Below are 21412 nucleotides of genomic sequence, written 5' to 3'. Positions count from 1 at the left end.
GAGGCAAAAGACGCTCGGCCAAATCCCACACTCTCAAAAGCAGTGGTTCAATAACCGGGCTAAGTTTTTACATTAAGGTAGAGAATAAGAATAATGTCGTAGTGTGGTCTTTTTGTACTTTTGTCATCGAGATATAGAGCTAAAAAGATAAAAGCTTGTCGACAAGTAGTGAACTGCAAAGACTGCCAGACACGGCGATTTGAATGAGCATTTACGTTTCATTCGAGTTACACGCTTTCCAATTATAACAGGTAGTATTGCGAATGAAAAGCGACCATACGGCACGGAACCACCTCTCTTATAATATTTTTACTTACAATTGCAAGTTTTATTTTTATTTAATATACTTGAGCCAAGCTGGAATATTCGACCAAGTCTATTTTTTTTTCAATGCTGAGACGCGGACGCGGCCATTTTGAATGTTCTTTCTTAACCAGTCATAAATATTGTGTAAACATTAACTTCAGATGACGTAGTTGTAACCGTTCACTTCTCTGCAAACAAGAACACTACATAGCAGCACACCTGCGTGTCGCAATCTTCGAAGCGTTTTCAAGAATTATAATTAGCACAATGTCGAGTACACAGCATACCAGTCGTAGGGGAAGCACTGACGGTCAGGACAGTGCCAGTGGCCATGAATACACTGACGGTGATCGTCAGCGAATTTCTGCTGAGACCGACGCCTCCATTGCAAACGTTCGTGCCATGGGTCCTTCCGCATTCGCAACAGGTCACCTGCCCGACGACAAGGACGACGAAGTCAAGCCAAATACTGACCAAAGTTGGCAGGATGCTTCCAACTCTTCTGTCGAGAAAAACAAGCCAAAGTAAGTGCATTAAAATCAGGTAAATTGAGGTTATTAAACCAAACCTCAGGCGATAGCTGCTCGCTGTACCATGACAACTGAAGAATGTATGAATGCAGATTATGTTCAATATGCCTTATCGGTTTGCACCGTGGCTGGTATTATCAGATGTACATACGTGCCCTTTATATGCTGAACGATTGTGTTCGTTTTAGTGTTTGACTTCTCCATGTCATGCTGACTCTGGCGGACTCTGCTTAAATATTCATTTCAGAGAACAGGGAATATATTTCAAAAAATAAATCGTTCTACATAACTGAAATTGATTACTTCATACACTGGGAGGGAGTAATAGAACCGACAGCAGGGAAGTCAACAAACAGTAGCTACTTCATCAACAATATTTGCACAATGTATCTAAGAATGCGAAAAACTATTGTATATGTCAGGAACGGAACAACACTCTGCATATTGACGGGGTAAAATTTAGGGCCATTGTTAGACAAATACATTTTTGAAATGTTGGAAGTTGACAATGAAATAATAACGGGCATTCCACTGTTGAACGAATACAAAACACCACAATACACAACGAAAAGCGACACCAACGTGTGCGAGTCAAAAGACTTTGGTTTTCGTCTTTTTACTCATTCATGTAATTTTGTATGTACGCCTGTCCATTTGTATTCTCATGTGTGAAACTAGATAAATGTGTAGTCATGAGTTGAAATACGATTCACCAATTATCCTTTGAAATCTAAGGATGCAGGAAGTTTGACGTTCACAACTTGATCATGTCCTTTGCTAGTATACGGATTCTCCACCATCGCAAACAGTCAAAAGCTGTACAGTCATTATACGCTGAAGAGCAGTGTCAAACATTACATCAATAGAAAGCCACTGTCGACGCCGAAAGCGTTTGCAATGCAATAAATGATTATTAGACGTTGAATGAATCGCAATAACTTATTATTAAGTGTTGAATGAATTATTATACACGACGTCTGGAAAATACGTTTGGCTTTCATTACATTCACCTTTTGACCTTTCACCGGGTAATTAGCATCAACACACTCTTCTGTTTTGTTAAAAAGTTTATTTAAACATTTTCTTGTTTGTCTAATGCAACATGTTTTGAATTCAGTCCGACAAAATCATGTCATTTGTGATATGTTTTGAGCAGAGTTCTTATACTTCCACTAGCAACGCATTCAAGTGTCTCGATGACGTAGATGTGGCTGAAATGACATATAGCCTTGCTGTCTTCATTTTAGTTCTCGACAAGTTTTGCTCTGTACTATTTACTGATATGGGCCTTATTCCCCATGCAACGGCAGCTTTCCATAGTTGTGTTTCTGTTGAAAATCTTGTTCAGTTTACATATGTTGGAAATGAAAATCAAGATATCACAAGGGTATTCTGCGGAAGTTCAATTCCTTGTATTATATTGTACCTCTTTTCAATAAGCCAGACACGCTCTTCATGACAGCACCTCCTCAATCAGCCCTGTGTGCTTCACACGATGGACCTATCAATAAATGACCAAACAGAAAGATAGTCAATGGATATCTACATCCAGGACAATGGGTCCAAACGGACTGAGCAACGGCGTGCCTTTATGCATACATTTTCACTGCGACCTTGCTCTCTAACATTAGTAAAGTCCTTCTACATATAATGCTTTGTTTTGTTTTTCAGGAAGAATATGGGAAATAAGGCGTTGATAGTCAACCATAGTTGGGGAGGTTCAATCAAGGAGGAGTGACTGATTCAGTTCATCTACTAATCCGTCTACTTCATAAGCTGGGTTTATCGGTCTACTGCACCACCCTCACGGCGACAGAAGCAGAAATCAAGGAAGCCAAAGCATTTGGCGTTGAATTGATAGTGCCATCACCGATTCGAAAATTCAAAGCCAGAAATGATACACCTGATTCTGATTGGCTGTATCGCCACAAAGAGTACTTCACAGATTTGAAAGAGTTGGCAAACGTCAGATTCGTTTTTGGAATTGGAATGGTAACATCAGAGGCGGCCTTCGAAATTGAACGAGACCTCTTCCCGAGAGCAGCATTCTACTTGATAAATCTATTTGACAGTAATCGTGTCACCCCTATCATTGCTAACTGCTGTGAGTCGGACCTTGACCTTCGCTTGGAAGACTTAACGAAAGAAGGACAAGATGCCAACTCTGTCTTTTCTGTTGGAGGCAGTGTCTTTTTGAAGTACGAAAAAGTGTACCGCTCAGCAACCAAAAACATAAAACACTTCAGATTATCGCCAATGGTAGATAAAAATGACTTTAAACTTCCTTCTCCGGAAGCCCTCGAGGAGGACGAAAACTTCCACATTTTGTCCGTGTTCCAAGAACATGAACTAGGAAACCTTAAGAGTGACAGCGTTATTGTACAGGCCATGAACTCGGTAGCTGTCTCCTTTTATGAATATGGGAAATCACCACCAACATGGAAAATTTTAGGAGTTCCAAAGCGATGTGAATCTGAACTTCGAAATCGTTTGAATTTACATTCTAAATTAGATGTTGTGCTTGCACGAATGCCTTCAGACAAAGGACTTAAGGATGAGCTTTGTCAGTGCCACCTTGTTCTTGTTCTATCCTCCATCATCTACACATTATGTCAATTTAACACTGGCAGCAATGTGCGCTGCTGTTCCTGTTATTATCCCCTGGGGTTCTCTTAGCCATGACTTAATTCAGCGACATTTGCGTGACCATGAAAGTTGGCTTGTTGTCGATATGAACGAGTCTGACACGTTAAGGGAAGGTATCATGAGATTCCTCAGCCAGTACAATGTCGCACTTAATAAAGCCAAGAAAATTAAGGAGGAAGTGTGGAATACAGTTGGGCTAGAGCTGGAAAACATCAATGAAACATTCCTTAATGTGGTGAAAGAAGATGCAGAGGCCATACATGGCGTTACCTTACGAAGACAGCAGTCACCAGAAGAAAAGCAAGAGGGTATTAACTATTCACATGTTTTTCTCTTACTGCCAAGAATTTGAACAACCCTAAATGTTACCTAAGAGACAAATTTACCCAATATTTCAAGAGAGGAAAGGAGTTTAGTGATAGGTTTATATATCCTGTCCTTTTAGTTCATTTATTCCCTATGAAGTTATTGTACTGATTACTGCATGTAAATGTCACCAACGTCGGGACTTTATTGACACTTTTCTGAGTTATACTTGTATCTGTCTATGCATTATATTTGATATCCTCATTATGGTGTTTTAAATCTAAACAAGCGACCTAACGACCGATATAGCTCAGCTGTGTTATGTAGAAAATGACTACTTGTGACACATGTGTTGGTGGAGTTGAAAACCTTTGCTAGCTCATTTCAGGTTGGTCTGATAACAAAATGGCAAAAAACAGAAATACACAATTGCAGATTTCATCAGAATTTGAATATGTCTCATTAAGATCATCGCTAAGAACATGTCTACCAAATATCAAAGTTCTGAGAAACAATTTTTTGACAAAAATGGCAAAAATTACTCCTATGCAGATTTCATCACAAATTCAATATATCACATTTAGTTAAAGGCATGTGTTGGCACCAGATTGTCTCATCAGAATATTACCGACCAGCTTACAATTTCAATGGAAAACAAAAGGCTATCACACCTCCATAATCCTCTCACAGACTAGAGCAAAGGCGATCCCAGGGATCACGAACAGCGCCTTTAATCCGTAGGAACTTGTACACCAAATACCAAGCTATCAGACGAGTAGGTTTTGAGAAACAAATATTTTGACCAAAAATTGCAAAAATTGCCCTAAAATACAAAATTGTAGATTTCATCATGATTATATTTTGGTCACCCTGAATGAACCTGAATACCAAATATCAAAGCTATCAAACGAGATGGTTTGAGAAACAAATATTTTGAAGATTTTCAAAAGATATTTTGACCAAAAATGACAAAAATGACTTAAAAATACAAATTCACATATTTCATCACAACTTGAACAAATCAAAATAAGGTTTTTCCTAGGCACCTGTATACCAAATATTAAAGTTGTGGTACCAGCCGTTAATGAAAAAATAAGTTTTTGCCCAAAATTGCAAAATTAGCCCCAAAAATACAAATTTACATATATCATAACAATTTGAAAAAATCTGATAAAGGTCATCCCTAGTAACCTGTACTCCAAAAACGACGGGAATCAGACTTTTTTGAAGACGAAGCTTTTATTTTTTTAATGTAAAAAGTTGATCGACGCCAAACGATGGATGTTGGATGGCGGACGCCGGACACCGCCACATATCTAGCTATCATTTAAGCACTACGTCACTGACAGCGGAGCTAATATGACATTGAGTTTAGAAAATAAAAAAAGTATTGGAAAGATACGGCTTTGAATATCATATTTGATGAACAAGCAGGCATATAATTAATTGTTATTCGTACTTTTACAGGTCGTGAAGACGACAAAGAAAAGCAAGCGTCACAAAACGAATCAAATATAAGTCCAAGGAAAAGGAAATGGCAAGGACGTGATCCAGGTATGAGTAGAAGGAGTGGATTTAGATAAGGAATATTACATTTGGTACTCTTATGTATAATTTTTCTTGCTAAGCGTCCGTATAACAATGGTTGTTAGTCTTTTGTTGTCAAAAGACCCTGCTCCTCCACCGCTATTAACATAACCAGTGTATAAATTTGCTTCAACCTTCGTAGGTGACATGAAAGTGAAGATGGAAGTGACCGAAGTAGTACCAGAGAGAGGAAGAACAGTCCAGGAAGTTGAGAATGATTTTTATGAAAGTGATGAAATCAAGAAGAAGACGGAAGAAGTCGGTCAGTCCCTTGATGGGCAACATGATAAGATGAACGTGAAGGGCGTTGGGGATGGAAGTATTTCTTATACAATGTCCTGCCAGTCGCTAGATGCTCTAGAATGCCTGGTGGGACAATATGAGAATGGGAAACTACAGGATCTGATGGAAGATGAGTTCCTGTCTGATGAACTTCTCGATAAAATTGGGGCGTATTACCTAGCGATTGATGTAACCATAGACTATGAGGAGTATTTGATGTGCAGGAAGGAGCTAATCGAAATATCTGGTAAACAGTTATTATTGCCATAAGACGTAGCCTATACATTCGCATCTTTGTCTACACCCTCCCTAAACCATTGAAAATACTTTCCTTGCAAGGAGATGTCTCATATATTTCAGCGGTTCGTATAGATTGTACAACAATCAATATGCTGTTCTAATTTGATGGCCGTGTCTGGGTCTTCAACTCTTCTGTTAATGCTCAGACTGCATCTGATATCTACATATTTTGGATTATTTAATAATGTGAACTTAAAATAAGCATGCAGAACCATCGCACATTGTATTTCACATGTGTATTTCTTTTTCGCCCAAACGACTGTAGCCACATTTGGACAGTACATGTACTTTTGCACCCTAAAATAAGGGATAACTTTCGCAGCATTAGTCTGAAAATAATCCGTAGCCAATATCATGAATCGTCATTTTTGAACAGTACCCTCCTTACCGGTTGTAGGAATTTGTAATGTCAGAAATTTCCCACGATTGTGCAATATGACTTCCAGTTTGAATGGTAACACGTTTGAGTGCTTCTTTGCCCATTACATATGTCAACATTTGTTTTTCTTTCTTTAAAATCCATAATATATAAATTCCAGCGACATACAAATTTATTGATTCTAAACGAAATTGTGCAGGTTTGGTATTTACAGCCCTGTGAATGTCTTTTCATATGAATGCAGGACTACCTTCTCAGACAAATGAGCAAGAACAAGATACTGACAAAAGTCGATCTATGGAGTCACAGGAGATTGATGTCGACAATATACCCACCAGAGTAAACAGAGCCAGAGACCTTCTGAAAGAATTTGAAATGGAGGGAGACACGGTGACTGAGACACAGATAAATACGCTTGACAAGCTTTTGCAAGAAAAGGCAAAGAGACGACAGTTGGATCACCAGCAGAGTTTACAAGATTCTGCAAAAGGCAAGTGAGAAAGACAGGAAGAAGCAGAACTTCGTGACAAATCATTATGATTACTCACACACTTATGGATACAGACATTAATATGATCCTAAATACACACCTACTTAAACATGTAAACACTGAGTTCATAGACTAGGGCATTGGCTACATAAATATACAGATAGAAGATAGATAGACAGTAAAACATAGATATATAGATAGATGTATAGACAGACAGACAGACAGACAGATCGATGGATCGGTATATGGATGGTTTGTTGGATGGGTAGAGAGATAGTTGGGCTGATGTGCAGAATGCATACACCCCATCCAATCTAAAACATCCCATCCATACATCTAAGCACCAACAAATTCATCTCACGGTTTTTAAAATCTTGTCTTGAAGCAGATACCACTCATGAGTTTAAGCAAAATCAACTTACAGATTCCTCTTACTTAACAGAAGTGACTGGTGTGCATCTGCTGACAGACGAAGAGATAACGGAGAAGAATGAAGACCTCGAGGCAAAGGTCAACGAACTGTCCATAAGTAGTGGGATAATAAGATCACAGAATAGAGACAGGGGTCGTGGAAGGGAAATTTTACAATCGGTGGTGGCTGAGGGAGACAGAGTAGAGGAACGTAAATTAAATACTATTTTCAGTGAGTTTGTAGGTGTGAAAACGGAGGCCCGAGACTTGGAGATCAACCATCCTGAAGTGGTAATGAAAGCTGAGAAGTTATCAGCGTATGCAGATCATATTGTCCGTGAAGCAGAAATCCCTGAAGAAACAAAAGAAGTGTACCTGGATATGAGACGAGTTGAGAAAGGTTGGTTAAAATCTTGTTCATATTGTCAATGTAATCGTTTCTGTATCAGCTACGCATCGTCATATCAAAATTTGCAAGCGTCCGCCGTCAGTTACTACAACTTTTGTCATTCAAATTGCGTTAAAATCATTGAAAAAAAACTGTTTTTGTGAAGCATGATTGACTTGAACTGTATGAGAGAAATCTCTGAGTGGTTAACCATCGGGGCTTTTGCTGACTGCGCAGTGTATATAGCACTCGTGTATCTTCAGGATGGTATTAGCACTTTACACCCAAAGTCGGTAAATATCCACTGTCTGGATTAGATTTTAGTAAAGCTCTCATCATGTTGGGTTATCATTGTTCAAATCTATGTAAACTTCGATTCAATTCCTGGTCTCATGAGTTTTAGTTTTGCTCTGTTGAGATGAAAAGGGTAACGTTGTAAACAAAAATGTTTCGTGACAAAACAGTTTATAAAGAAAATTCATATTGACCCAAGAACTAATGTTAAATTTGTCGATTCACTATTAAAAGAAGCCTAAGAACACCACCATTGACCGACCATCATCAAAATTAATCACATGATATTGTAGATGGCAAAACAGTTGACCTAAAATTTTCGGAATTGCTATGAAATGATATTGATAACATCGTAATGCTCACACTATGGATTTGCATTTGGCCCCCCCCCCCACCAATGTACTTGTAACTTGCAACTTTATTACTCAAAGTCAATGCATCCATAAATGGATTTTCATGCATTGAATAAAATACATGCAAATACAGAATAAAAGTAGGTAAATTACTCAATAAAAACAGTAGATAAATAAATATAACATAGGGCCAATGTCCCTGAAGCTACTATAGACATTGATGGTACAGAGGACGTACATAGCATAATACAAGATATAGTGAGTGTAGAGGTCCTTTGGTAATATTCTTATGGTACAAGAACTGTAACCCCTATATACACAGACATTCATCAATAGCCTGTATGTCTAATCCTGTGTATAAGTTTCACTTGGTTTGGCTTGCCACCATGCTGTGACGATTTAACTAATGATCAGACAGACGTGTGTATGTTGATTTAACACAGTTGGAACTAAGATAATACTGGAGTCTGTATTCCAGGTAGGGTGCATCTTGCTACGTAGAATTCATTAGTTTGGGTTTCCTCCATTAAATATTTGCATAAGTTGGTCCACTTTATAAAAAATATCCTTAGATTTGTTTCCTTGATCAGTTTTCACTACGAATTGAATCAAAATATGACTACACTACTTTAACAATTTTTTAAAAATACCGTCAATGATCCTGTAGCTTCTCCAATGTGTGGCCAGGTCAGATAATTGGTTGTTGGCATGGAGCTGTTGGCAAATAGTTGATGATGTAGCAGCATGAGAAGGATATGGACCAAAAGAACCCCAAAGATGATTAAATATATAAATCAGAAAAATTCTAAGCTACAGTGTGGAAAGAAGTTAAATAATTCAGAAATAACAAATAACAATCCGGAAATAGAAATGACGCACTTCTCTGCTGACCTGAGTGCATGTGAAATACACAAGCTGGCGTCTGTAAATTAAATGTATACCAAGTGCAATTTCCAAAGAGTCCTTAAAAAATGATGAAAAATGCTTATTTGGGCTTTGTGTTTGGAAAACCTCACGGCCAATAATGTCATAGTATAGAAAAAAAATCGAAAGTGATAAAATTACAGTTTTTAATAGGCATATTTTCCTTAAAATACATGACTGTGTAAAGAATATATGCTAGAAGTGTTGAAAAGTATTTTTTTTAAATAATTTCTTCTGTGACGAAGGATTTTTATTCTTTGAGTTTAACATATTCAAACATTGCAGTTTATTCAATGTTGTGCAGTGCAAAATTTATAAAATGACTAAAAACTACAAATTTTGGCAGAATTACAGTCTTTGTGATTGTGAGTTGACAGAAAAATAATGATGAATGTGTTTGAAGTACTACTTTACTATGATTTAAAAAAGAAAAGCTCATGCAGAATAGGTAACATATATTGTAAGCAAATGTAGTGTTAATTTTGACTTCACTTCAAATATGCCTTTGCTGGATACCAAATATATAAGGCAAAATATTAAAGTCAGTCAATGTTCAGCAAAATCCTCACAAGAGCATTGATGCTTTTTTGAAAGAAAACAGTCCTTGCATGTCGGAGTTATGGCTTGAAACATAAAAAATTCGACCAAGATGAGCAACTGACAGCCATATTTGATCATTAAATAATTCTATCTGCCTATGTAAGTCACAAACTTACATTGTATTGTGCCAAGATTGAAGTAAGTCAGACAACTTGTCTGAGTGATGGCTTTAGACGTGGAAAATGGAAACAAAATGGCTGCCCGGCAGCCATATTATATCACATCGAAGATCAAATTGGCCTACGTACCGGAATGTATGTAAGATTGTATTACTCTTGTGTCAAGTTTGAAAGAAATTGACCTAGACATGTCTGATCATGAGATAGCTGTGTCGGGAGCCACCGACAGACAGAGCCTAATCTTAAGTCCCCCTGGACTTTGTCCACAGAGATGAACATAATAGGCGAGCGGCGCCTCCTCAAAAAGAGCCTTATTTAAGGAGTTTAAGGTACCCACCTTACATACGGCCACATCATACATCATTTGAAAGCCTATTATCTCTACTTTAAGAAAATTGACGATGTGGAGCTGCCAAGTGGGGCCATAACCTCCAAATTTGCATAAGTAACAAGGGTATCCAATTTGCATAATTGCGATATAATATTTGAAATTTATTGTTAACTTCTCTAACGATACGTTTAAACTATCGAGTGATATATCAAATGAAAGGTCTTTCCATTTAGAATACAAAATGGATATTCAAAGAGATATTGAAATTGATTATACTGAAATATTTTCATGTTTATATGGAAAACAATATTTTCCCCTTTTGAATAACAATATTTTAAAAATTGTAACACATACAGCCATAACACACAGCCACATCATACATCATTTGAAAGCTCATTATCTCTACTTCACGAAAATTGACAATTTGGAGCGACCAAATCGGGCCATAACCCCCTTATTTGCATAATAAACACGCATACCCAATTTGCATAAATGCGATATAGTATTATATATTTATAGTTAACTTTTCTAAACATACATTTAAACTCTCGAGTGATATATCAAATGAAAGGTCTTTCCATGTAGAATACAAAATGAATATTCAAAGAGATATTGAAATTGATTTCACTGAAATATTTTCATATTTATATGGAAACAATATTTTCCCCTTTAGAATAACAATATTTTAAAAATGTTAACACATAGAGTCCTATCATACAGCCACATCATACGTCATTTGAAAGCTTATTATATCTACTTGAAGAAAATTGACAATGTGGAGCTATCAAGGAAGGCCGTACCCCTTTATGTCCATAAATTACACTGGTAAGCAATTTGCAGAAATGAGATAGAAAATTAGAAAATTCATTGTTAACTATTCTAAACACACTTTTACACTATCGAGTGATATATGGTCTGTGGTAATGGTATTTGCATGTAAAACACAAAATTGATATCAAAAGTGATATTTAAATTAATTTACGGAAATATTTTCATATTTCTGTCGAAATAAATATTTCCTCTTTTTAATAATGGTATTTTAAAAAATTAACTAAAGTATCAATGCAACAAAAAGATCCACACGAACGACACTATTGTAGTTGTTGAAATGTATGTGTCAGAGTAAGCTGCAGTCAAAGTAATGACATGATTCATGATCCAAATCATTCATGTCATTTCCAGTAAATCTAGTAATTGTAGGAATTCATCATCCTCTATTTCACCAGCATTGTCATGAGTAAAAGGGTTGCCACATTTATCGCTGCCTCGGCAGGAACAAAGGTCTGTGCAGGGAAGATTAATTCGACAGCAGACACAATTGGTGACATGTAATAAGAGAAAGCAGCTCCGCAAATCGTTCATATCTTAGTTGTTTGAATTTTGTGTATGGTACATGTGTATATTGTAAGTGTATATTATGTTATGTTTGGCCATTTTATGTATAGTGTTGTTTTGCCATGGCGAGACGTAACCCTAATCTACGTGTTCTGCCCTATGGGGTAGCAAGACTAATGTGACACTGCGATATCCTTTGACGCTACCTTTCGAGAATAGAGTTGTCTTCATCAGTCTTTCATTTTTTTGGTGAAACATGTGCACTGATTGAATGATTGTTGGTGTTACCAATCAAGTTGTTCCACTGAAGTTCAGTTTGTTCAAGTACGGAAGCTAGGATGTCTACTGTTCGTTCAGGCTGTATCTTAGTCTGGCAGAGACCCTGCGATTCGCGTTCTTCCCTGTTGGAACGCGCGCGCCCTTCAGAAACGCGACGCGAATCCCAGGGTCTGGACGTTCTTGCAAGCGACCGGTCGGATTTCTGCTGATCCGGGTACTTTATAGAACCAGACACATCTGTTAATCAAAACAAAAACGACACGTACCATAGCCAAATAAAATGAAAAATGAAAAATAAAAACATACCGCGTATATAGGTTTACTAGCTACTAGTATACATTCTCTCCGCCAAGTTAGATAGGTGTTTGTTTTGACATCACTACCCTTATGAATATTCATACCCTTGCAAAAACGGACAGTCGCTGTGTCTAGCAGCGCGTGCTCACAGCTGCACAGCGTAGCCTTCGAATGCAGGCCCACCGTGGGCGCGCACAAAACAAGGCACAGCGACTGTGGAGAGTCTAGCTGTATCTGTGTACGCTCATTTGAATCGGAGATCCGACTGTTGTAGGTTTTGTGAAGTTTGGCATCATCGTAACGCTTATATTTCCGTTTCTTATGTATGTGATTAGGCTACGCTCACAAATAACGGTGAGAGGCAGAGGAATTCGGGTTGGATTCGAAAATTTTTGGAGATTGTAGAGGGGTACTTGGAGATTTGATCTGCATATGGGGGACCTGAAAATGTTTTGGTTCCCTTTTACTATTTACGATTCCAAGGTTTTGAAATTAATTTAATGAAAATTTAATAACATTTAAATGTCATCCGATTGTCCAAAGTTAGTAATAATTAAACAAGATTTAGAATCGTTTGGTCGCATTTCATTACTTTTATCTCGAAAATATCTTGTATTCTCTATTGCCTTGTTGTTGCATGATTGTTCTAAATTAAATGTATCGTAATGTTTCGCGTTTAACAAGGCCCTTGAATGTTGCTGTTGGTTTCGTGAACCGCAATGTATCTGTTGGTTTTGTGTGTGTTTTGCAGTCGAGAATGTTCTCTTTGTTCCACCGATGACCTTTATAGATAATGAGGTCTAACGATATGATTTCTTGAGAAGAGCTTTCGAAAATTTGAAAGTATGATGCATTTGTTCTTGTTTGATATGAATTCATTAAGCTCGTGTTGAGTTCCAATGAGAATCATACATCGTTTCTGAATCTCAGTCAGAGCGATATTTGTTCAGTGTGTTGCTGAATTATTCTCATTTTATCTTGTTAAATGCAATGTCGGGAATTTCTGGTAAAACTTGAGATCTCGTACCGCACCCAAATACATGACGGTAAAATTCACTGTTGACTTGAAAGTGTTGTTTTTCAAGATTATTTTCAGCATAACTATCAGTGTTGCCGCCATGACGCGCCCTTGCGACAATGTCCCCAAAACGGAACCAGTTGTCCTGCACTCTTGCGTACTGCGGGTCACCTCGGGCGCACTCGTGAGTCGACTGTGATGGGTGTATAGTCTAAAAGTAATATCTGTTACTGACGATTATCTTTGTTTTACATAATTCTTGTGAGGCTTACACAACGTACTTTCGGAGCTAGCTATATGATTAAAAGTAATTGAAACGCTGTATGTATGTATGTATGTATGTATGTATGTATGTATGTATGTATGTATGTGTGTGTGTGTGTGGTGTGTGTGTGTGTATGTATGTATGTATGTATGTATGTATGTATGTATGTATGTATGTATGTATGTATCAGTGTTGCCGCCAGGACGCGCCCTTGCGACAATGTCCCCAAAACGGAACCCGTTGTCCCGCACTCTTGCGTACTGCCGGTCACCTCGGGCGCACTCGTGAGTCGACTGTGATGGTGTAGTCTAAAAGTAATATCTGTTACTGAGGATGATCTTTGTTTTACATAATTATTGTGAGGCTTACACAACGTACTTTCGGAGCTAGCTATATGATTAAAAGTAATTAAAACGCTGCACTTGATATCATAATTTGCTTGACTGTAGTCCGTCTGAGCTCTGATTTGCGGCAGATATGGTATACTGCTTCAATTGCCTGAAATTCAAGCATAGTGACGCAGTCCCGGTATCTTGATTTTGTTCAATGAAACTAATGTGCTACGAAATAATGCAAATTTGATGGTGTAGTCTAAAAGTAATATCTGTTACTGAGGATGATCTTTGTTTTACATAATTATTGTGAGGCTTACACAACGTACTTTCGGAGCTAGCTATATGATTAAAAGTAATTAAAACGCTGCACTTGATATCATAATTTGCTTGACTGTAGTCCGTCTGAGCTCTGATTTGCGGCAGATATGGTATACTGCTTCAATTGCCTGAAATTCAAGCATAGTGACGCAGTCCCGGTATCTTGAATTTTGTTCAGTGAAACTAATGTGTTACGAAATAATGCAAAATTTGATTGACAACTGCTTGTTGTCCCCAAAATGAACAAAATGTCCCCAAAAATAAATGGTAGTGGGACACAGTGTCCCCTGATCTAAAATTCCTGGCCGCAACACTGAACTATCATGTATTTTGTTGTTGGTTGTTTGATTATGCAATCATTTGATGATCTTTCCTGATTTAATGCTCTGTCGACTGATTCCATTGCTTCACTGTGCGTTGTATTAGTGTACATTGAAACAATGTCTAGTGTTACCAATGTCGCATTGGCCGGAACTTTTATTGTCTCAATTTTCCGTGTAAAATCAGTCGTATCTTTGATGTATGTTGTTTATTTCTTCACGATTTATTTGAGAAAATAGTCAATGAATTTTGATCTATGAAAGGTTGGACTGCATCATCCACTTATAATTGGGCGGCCCACGAACTTTCCTCGTGGGCGTCATTTTGTTCACTTGTATTTTTAGCATAAGGTACCAACTTGTAAGTGGTGCTAGTATTTTACTCTTAACTAGAATAATCGCCATGGCTAATTAACACTTTATATAAAACAGCCAAACATAATATACACTGACAATATACACAATATCATACACAAAATGCAAACAACGAAGATATGAACGGTGTGTTGAGTTGCTTTTCCTTCATTATATAACAATAAATACGATAAATGAAATATGGTGCCTTCCGTCTACATATTCCACATAACTGAACTGAAAATACAGATGTAACACAAATGTAGTAACCAATGATGTCTCCATCAAACAAGATTTCTAGAGAAATTGAAACAAAAATGACATCAATAATACAAAAGGGTCATTCAACACACAGCTATTTATAACAAGATTGGAACTAATTTGGGATAATTGGATGGTGAAGTAATGTCGGTTTAATTTGCAAATTTAAGCTCATCTGCTTTTCTTTTTACTTGTTTTCAAGAGTAACTTGTTATATTTCAACACTCAACTATAGAGCACAAAACACGCTTTAGAAAATTTGCAAAATATGAAGACCCAATTATCCCAAATTAGTTCCAATTGGTTTTATGTATTCTTGTTGTTCAGCTATATGGGAATTAGACAGGAAAATGTTCCAGTCTGCGTATCCTTATAAACAAAAAATCAATTGCAAAACAAATTCAGATATTTATCCCCATAACTTTAGCATTATTCGTTATTAGTACACAATATTTTGAATATTAAAAACTAGTCAAGATGTTTACGATTTAATTGAAAATATTCAATAAGAATATTTTGAATACACGTTTGGAGTTCATGATTCTATTCTACATGCAAATACCTATCATTTGATATATCACTTGATAGTTGAAAAGTAAGTTTAGAGTACTTTACAATTGATTTTTGTAATTTTATATTGTATTCATGCAAATTAGGTACCCGTGTGCATTATGCAAATTAAATCATTACAGCCCTATTTGTCAGCTGCATATCGTCATTTTTCATTAGGCAGAGATAATAGGCTTTCAAATAACGTTTGATGTGGTTGTGTGATGCGGTTCTATGTGTTAAAATTATTAAAATATCGTTATTAAAAAGGGGAAAGTATATTGTTCTACATTAGTACGAAAAATTTTAGTAAAATCATTTTAATATCTCTTTGGATATCCATTTTGTATTCTCCGTGCAAATACCTTTCATTTGATATATCACTCGATAGTTTAAAGTATGTTTATAGAAGTTAATAAATTTCTAATTTTATATCGCATTTATGCAAATAGGGTACCCATGTAAATTATGCAAATTAAGGGCCACGTCCGTACTTGACAGCTCCACATTGTCAATTTTCTTGAAGTAGAGATAGTAAGCTTTCAAATAACGTATGATGATGCTGTAAGATTTGGCTTTTTGTATTAAATTTTTTTAAATATTGTTATTGAAAAGGGGAAAATATTTTTTCAATATAAATATGACAATATTTCAGTAAAATGAATTTAAATATCTTTTTGGATGTCATTTTAGTATTCTACATGCAAATACCTTTCATTTGATATATCACTCGATAGTTTAAAAGTATTTTTCGAGTAGAGAATAATAAATATCTCATATTAATCGCATTTATGCAAATTGGGTACCCGTGGGACTTATGCAAATTAGGGGCTACGGCCGTACTTGACAGCTAAATGTTGTCTATTTTCTTCAAGTAGAGATAGTAAGCTTTCAAATGATGTATAATGTGGCTGTATGATGTGGCTGTATGTGTTCAAATTTTTAAAATATTGTTATTCAAAAGGGTAAAATATTTTTTCAGTATTAATATGAAAATATTTCAGTAAAACCATTTTAAATATCTTTTTGGATATCAATTTTGTATTCTACATGCAAATACCTTTCATTTGATATATCACTCAATAGTTTAAAAGTATGTTTAGAGTAGTTAACAATGAATTTCCTAATTTTATATCACATTTATGCAAATTGGGTACCCATGTGAATTATGCAAATTAGGGGGTTATGGCCCTACTTGGCAGCTCCACATCGTCAATTTTCTTGAAGTAGAGATAATAAGCTTTCAAATGATGTATGCTGTGGCTGTATGTAAGGTGGGTACATTAAGTGTGAAAAATAGGTGAGCCTGCCGCTCGCCTATAAAAACAGTATTAAATCACAAAGACACATGATCTTGCCTTGTACATCACTTAGATTTTTGACCAGATGTGAATTGAATGTGTTCACATGGTTTACAACACAGTCAGATATCTGTTGGATCGGTATTGGCAGGCGATTTCATCAAATTTGGTGCAGTTTAATTTTAATTTCATGACTAATTACAAAACGTCACTAAATATGCAAATGAGCTACTTATTAACTTGACACTACTCAATGCTTCTCAGTACAATTAGATATCTATCAGATCAAATTTGTGGCAAGTATCTTGAAATCTGGTGTAGGAATTTCGGAGTTATATCACTAATTACAAAAATTCATTAAATATGCAAATGAGCAGATAATTGACATGACACTCACAGTATCATCATGATGTTCTGATATTGTCATTTGTGAAAAGTTTCATGAAATTTCGTTCAGTCTTTCTTGATATACATCAACACTGTAATTACTGTGGAGACTGCATAGTAAAGCTCATTATGTGAAAAAATGATGTTTTATGTCTTCATTTTTATGCAAGCCACACTAACCAAAATCTAATCAGACCTTGCCATAAGCGTGTGGTACCTGCTACCAAATCTGACTTGAATCTGTTGAGGCGTTCTTGAGTTATTGTGTAGACAGACAGACAGACAGACAGACAGACATTGATCGCTACGAAAAAAGCTCATATGTGTGAACACATGAGCTACAATGGATTCAGATTAATGTCACAATCAAAACAAATTATTATTTACCAACTTCAACACCACCTAAGACCTCAGTGTAACGGTATGTCCTAACCACATTAACAAGAGAAAAGCAAATAGGAAAGCTAGATCTACCTGAAGATTACAGGATACAGATTGCTGCCACCGTAATTGCAAGTATGCCACTATCATCATGTCCAGCTGAAATTCCGATGACAGCGAGCACACCTGTCATCAACTGTGAGTGACTCCTCTGCCCCTTCCACATAAGCAACTCTCCATATCGATGAATGGTTCCAACCCATTTCCAAAGAACCTCCACCATAGTATCAACAACACCCATTCTCGTTTTAAAATTGTAGTGTTTTTCCATAGACCTCATCCATGTTTAGCGTCAGTTGTTTTTCCAAAAGATGGAAAACCCTTGCTTCAGTTTCTGAGTTGGATAAATCATATATTGAAATTACTTTTTCAGTTTTTTTTATCAAGACATGGATATATTTGTCTTAATTAACACATCCATGACAAAATCAACATCGTGTTCATGAAAAAAGTAACAGGTTCTGGTAATGCAAGCACACCTTCTGGATAAGAAAGATTTCATGACATTTGCAACATTGACTGTGTTTTGTCTGTAAAAACGTTTATTTTGTTGCGTAGCACAACAGAGAGTCTGCGCTGACTTTATTTTCACTGTATTTTTGCTTGTATTTGTGCAACTTAAAGATGCAAGAAAATCTGTATCCTGTTTCCATACTTCAAATTTGGAAAACTCAGACACTGTGATCTTGAAAGTATGCATGTCATTTATAGGTGGTACCTCTATAGCTGTAGTCATTATGACATTGGCCAACAAACGGCTGTGTACAGCAGTACTGAGTGTCTTCTAATTTCCCCAATTACAAGGTTTAAATTTTTAGGGCGCCATGCTACACATTCCGGATTCCACTTTCCATTTTCCATATTCAATGTTTCTGGTAATTCCACCCATTGTGATTCAAATCCCCCTCTAAACCATGACGAACAAGTCATTCATATGATATATGAGTTCCCGCTTGGTTTATACATGGGGAAACCATTGATGGAAATCATCTAGTTAAAAATTGGTCAAAGCTTGTCAAGCAAATGGATGAGATAACGTAGACTTTTTCATGTGCATGTGAACTGTATGCACAAAGTACACATGGAATTACAGTTGAACTATAGTTGTGTAATAGTTGGATAATAGATGTAGCTGTAAGTTATGTTACTAAGTAGCATTCTGTTGATAGTCCAAAACTGCCAATTTTCCTATGCACGCTTTCGTTGATCCTTTTTGAGATAAGTTAGTAAGCTAAGGGGTATCATTCTGTGATATCAAAGGCTGGGGTCAAAGGCTATTGGGTTCGCTTTAAGGGCAAGTTACACTAACCTTTTGATGATGTTTTTGATTATTTTTTATTTTGTATGTCAATTACAAGTTCTAATTCTACTCCCAATGGAGTATTGAAATACCCCTATTTTAAGCTGGTAAACATCACAATTATGTACTATGTGCATCTGTAAAATGCATTGTTATCATTTATGTTTGAATTAGGGTAGTCCAGAATATCACTTGTCAATGATAACCATACAGTGTACACATGTGCAGGCAGACTCGACAAGCTGAATACTTTGAATATCAAAATACTTTGGGTATTAGCTACAAAAACTCTAAAAAATCATCAAAAGTTAGCATTATACTGGCTAGCCCTGCATACCATGCTGTGTGTTCCCGGCATGGTGGGGAGGCCGTATAACGCTGGGAACACACAGCACTAGTACACAGGGCTGTATACTGGCCATCTAACTTTACTATCACAATGAAAATGTTGTAACAAGCTGGCTTGCCTGACCCGAGACAAGACAACCAAAGACAACCAAGGCCCTTTTGCCTTGAAATGATGATCAGAAAAGGACTCTTTTGCCCCTCCATGGTCCCCTCTTCACAAAACATGAAGAACAAGTCATTGACAATGACATAGTCCCCACTTGTAATAGGAGTATTAGTCTTGATGGGCCAGGGAAATGTGGTCACTGAGAAGTATCACTGGAGTGTATATGTTGAGCTCTATGGGTACATAGGTCTATGTCGTTGTTCCCAATTTGAAACACATGAGGCATGTCTAAGTTATGGTTCTAAATCGGGAAAAAAGATCAGACCTCTAGCTGTATTGGCCAGCCAAGAAATACATATGCGCATAATAATGAGGTACAAGATGTGACATCTTAAGGTCTAATATCCTATCAGAATTGGAGGGTATAGAACTTGTGGTTACCGAGTTATGCATATATATGTATAATCAAGGTCAAAGGACATAAGGTCACGTGACATTTTGAACAAAATTTGTATTGCTAATTAATCCCTATATGCCAAAAATCAGACCTCTAGCTCTATTCCCTTGCCCAGAATTAGATGTGTGCATAATTAATGAGGTAAAGCGTGTGTTGTCATAAGGTCTCCCTCCCTACTAAATATAAAGGACATAGCACTTGTAGCTATGTATTTATCGACATAAACGTATATTTCAGGTCAAAGGTCATCGAGGTCACATGACATTTGGTCAAAAAATTTCTATCCTACAGTTATCCCTATATACCAAAAATCAGACATCCAGCTCTATGGGTTTGCTCAGAATTAGATTTACGCATAATTAATGAGGTACAGTATGAAGCATCATGAGGTCTCCCATCATACCATATATGAAGGGTGTACCAGTTGTGGTTACTGAGTTATGGACAAATATGTATATTTGAGGTCACTTGACATTTTGTCAAAGAATTTGTATTGCTAAGTTATCCCTATATACCAAAAATCAGACCTCTAGCTCTATTGGCTTGCTCAAAATTAGATACGCGCATAATTAATGAGGTACAATATGTGGCGTCATAAGCTCTCCCATCATACCATACATGAAGAGTGTAGCACTTGTGGTTACTGAGTTATGGACAAATATATATATTTGAGGTCAAAGGTCACAGAGGTCACTTGACATTTTGTAAAAAAAATTGTATTGCTAAGTTATCCCTATATACCAAAAATCAGACCTCTAGCTCTATTGGCTTGCTCAAAATTAGATACGCGCATAATTAATGAGGTACAATATGTGGCGTCATAAGCTCTCCCATCATACCATACATGAAGGGTGTAGCACTTGTGGTTACTGAGTTATGGACAAATATATGTATTTAAGGTCAAAGGTCACTTGACATTTTGTCAAAATATCTGAGATATCTGCGTGAACGGATGGACTCACGGATGGACTCACGGACGGACATGACCCAATCTATAAGCCTCCTGGACTTCATCCGTAAGGACTAAAAACTATGTCACTGCATCCTTTTTGCAATATGAATACGATGAGAAACTAAATTTTTATTTTTCTTGGCCTTATACATGGGAGTCTATGGACTGCCTTATACTGGTACATGGGAGTCTATGGACTGCCTTATACATGGGAGTCTATGGACTTCCTTATACATGGGAGTCTATGGACTGCCTTATACATGGGAGTCTATGGACTGCCTTATACATGGGAGTCTATGGACTGCCTTATACATGGGAGTCTATGGAGACTGCCTTATACATGGGAGTCTATGGAGGTGAAAACTAAAAAGTCCTCTAACACGGCTAAATTTGATCGCATTGTAAAACAAATCGACGTGCATCTGTATGGGGTAGGGTACTATCCTTGTGCAAAGTTTGAAAGAAATTGACCTGGGCTTGTCTGAGATATCTGCGTGAACGGACGGACGGACGGACGGACGCACGGACGCACGGATGCACGCA

The 21412-nt window shown here is 36.9% G+C and overlaps 1 protein-coding gene across 1 annotated transcript in view; it reads left to right on the top strand.

The window, feature by feature from the left end:
* The first annotated feature begins 460 nt into the window (after positions 1 to 460).
* LOC139129583 (E3 ubiquitin-protein ligase TRIM71-like) overlaps positions 461 to 21412 on the top strand; it is a 35830-nt gene continuing 14878 nt past the window's right edge. The window contains exons 1-6 of the mRNA XM_070695226.1: positions 461 to 830; positions 2508 to 3790; positions 5256 to 5342; positions 5518 to 5904; positions 6581 to 6826; positions 7269 to 7637. Coding sequence (XP_070551327.1) covers positions 3349 to 3790; positions 5256 to 5342; positions 5518 to 5904; positions 6581 to 6826; positions 7269 to 7637 — 1531 coding nt within the window. The 5' untranslated portion in view covers positions 461 to 830; positions 2508 to 3348. The remainder of the gene's footprint in view (positions 831 to 2507; positions 3791 to 5255; positions 5343 to 5517; positions 5905 to 6580; positions 6827 to 7268; positions 7638 to 21412) is intronic.

The sequence above is a fragment of the Ptychodera flava genome, chromosome 3 (assembly GCF_041260155.1).
Source record: "Ptychodera flava strain L36383 chromosome 3, AS_Pfla_20210202, whole genome shotgun sequence".
In the NCBI taxonomy this organism is placed as follows: Eukaryota; Metazoa; Hemichordata; class Enteropneusta; family Ptychoderidae; genus Ptychodera; species Ptychodera flava.
Note: the sequence above shows the minus strand (reverse complement) of the source record. Positions and strands in the feature narration are given on the sequence as shown.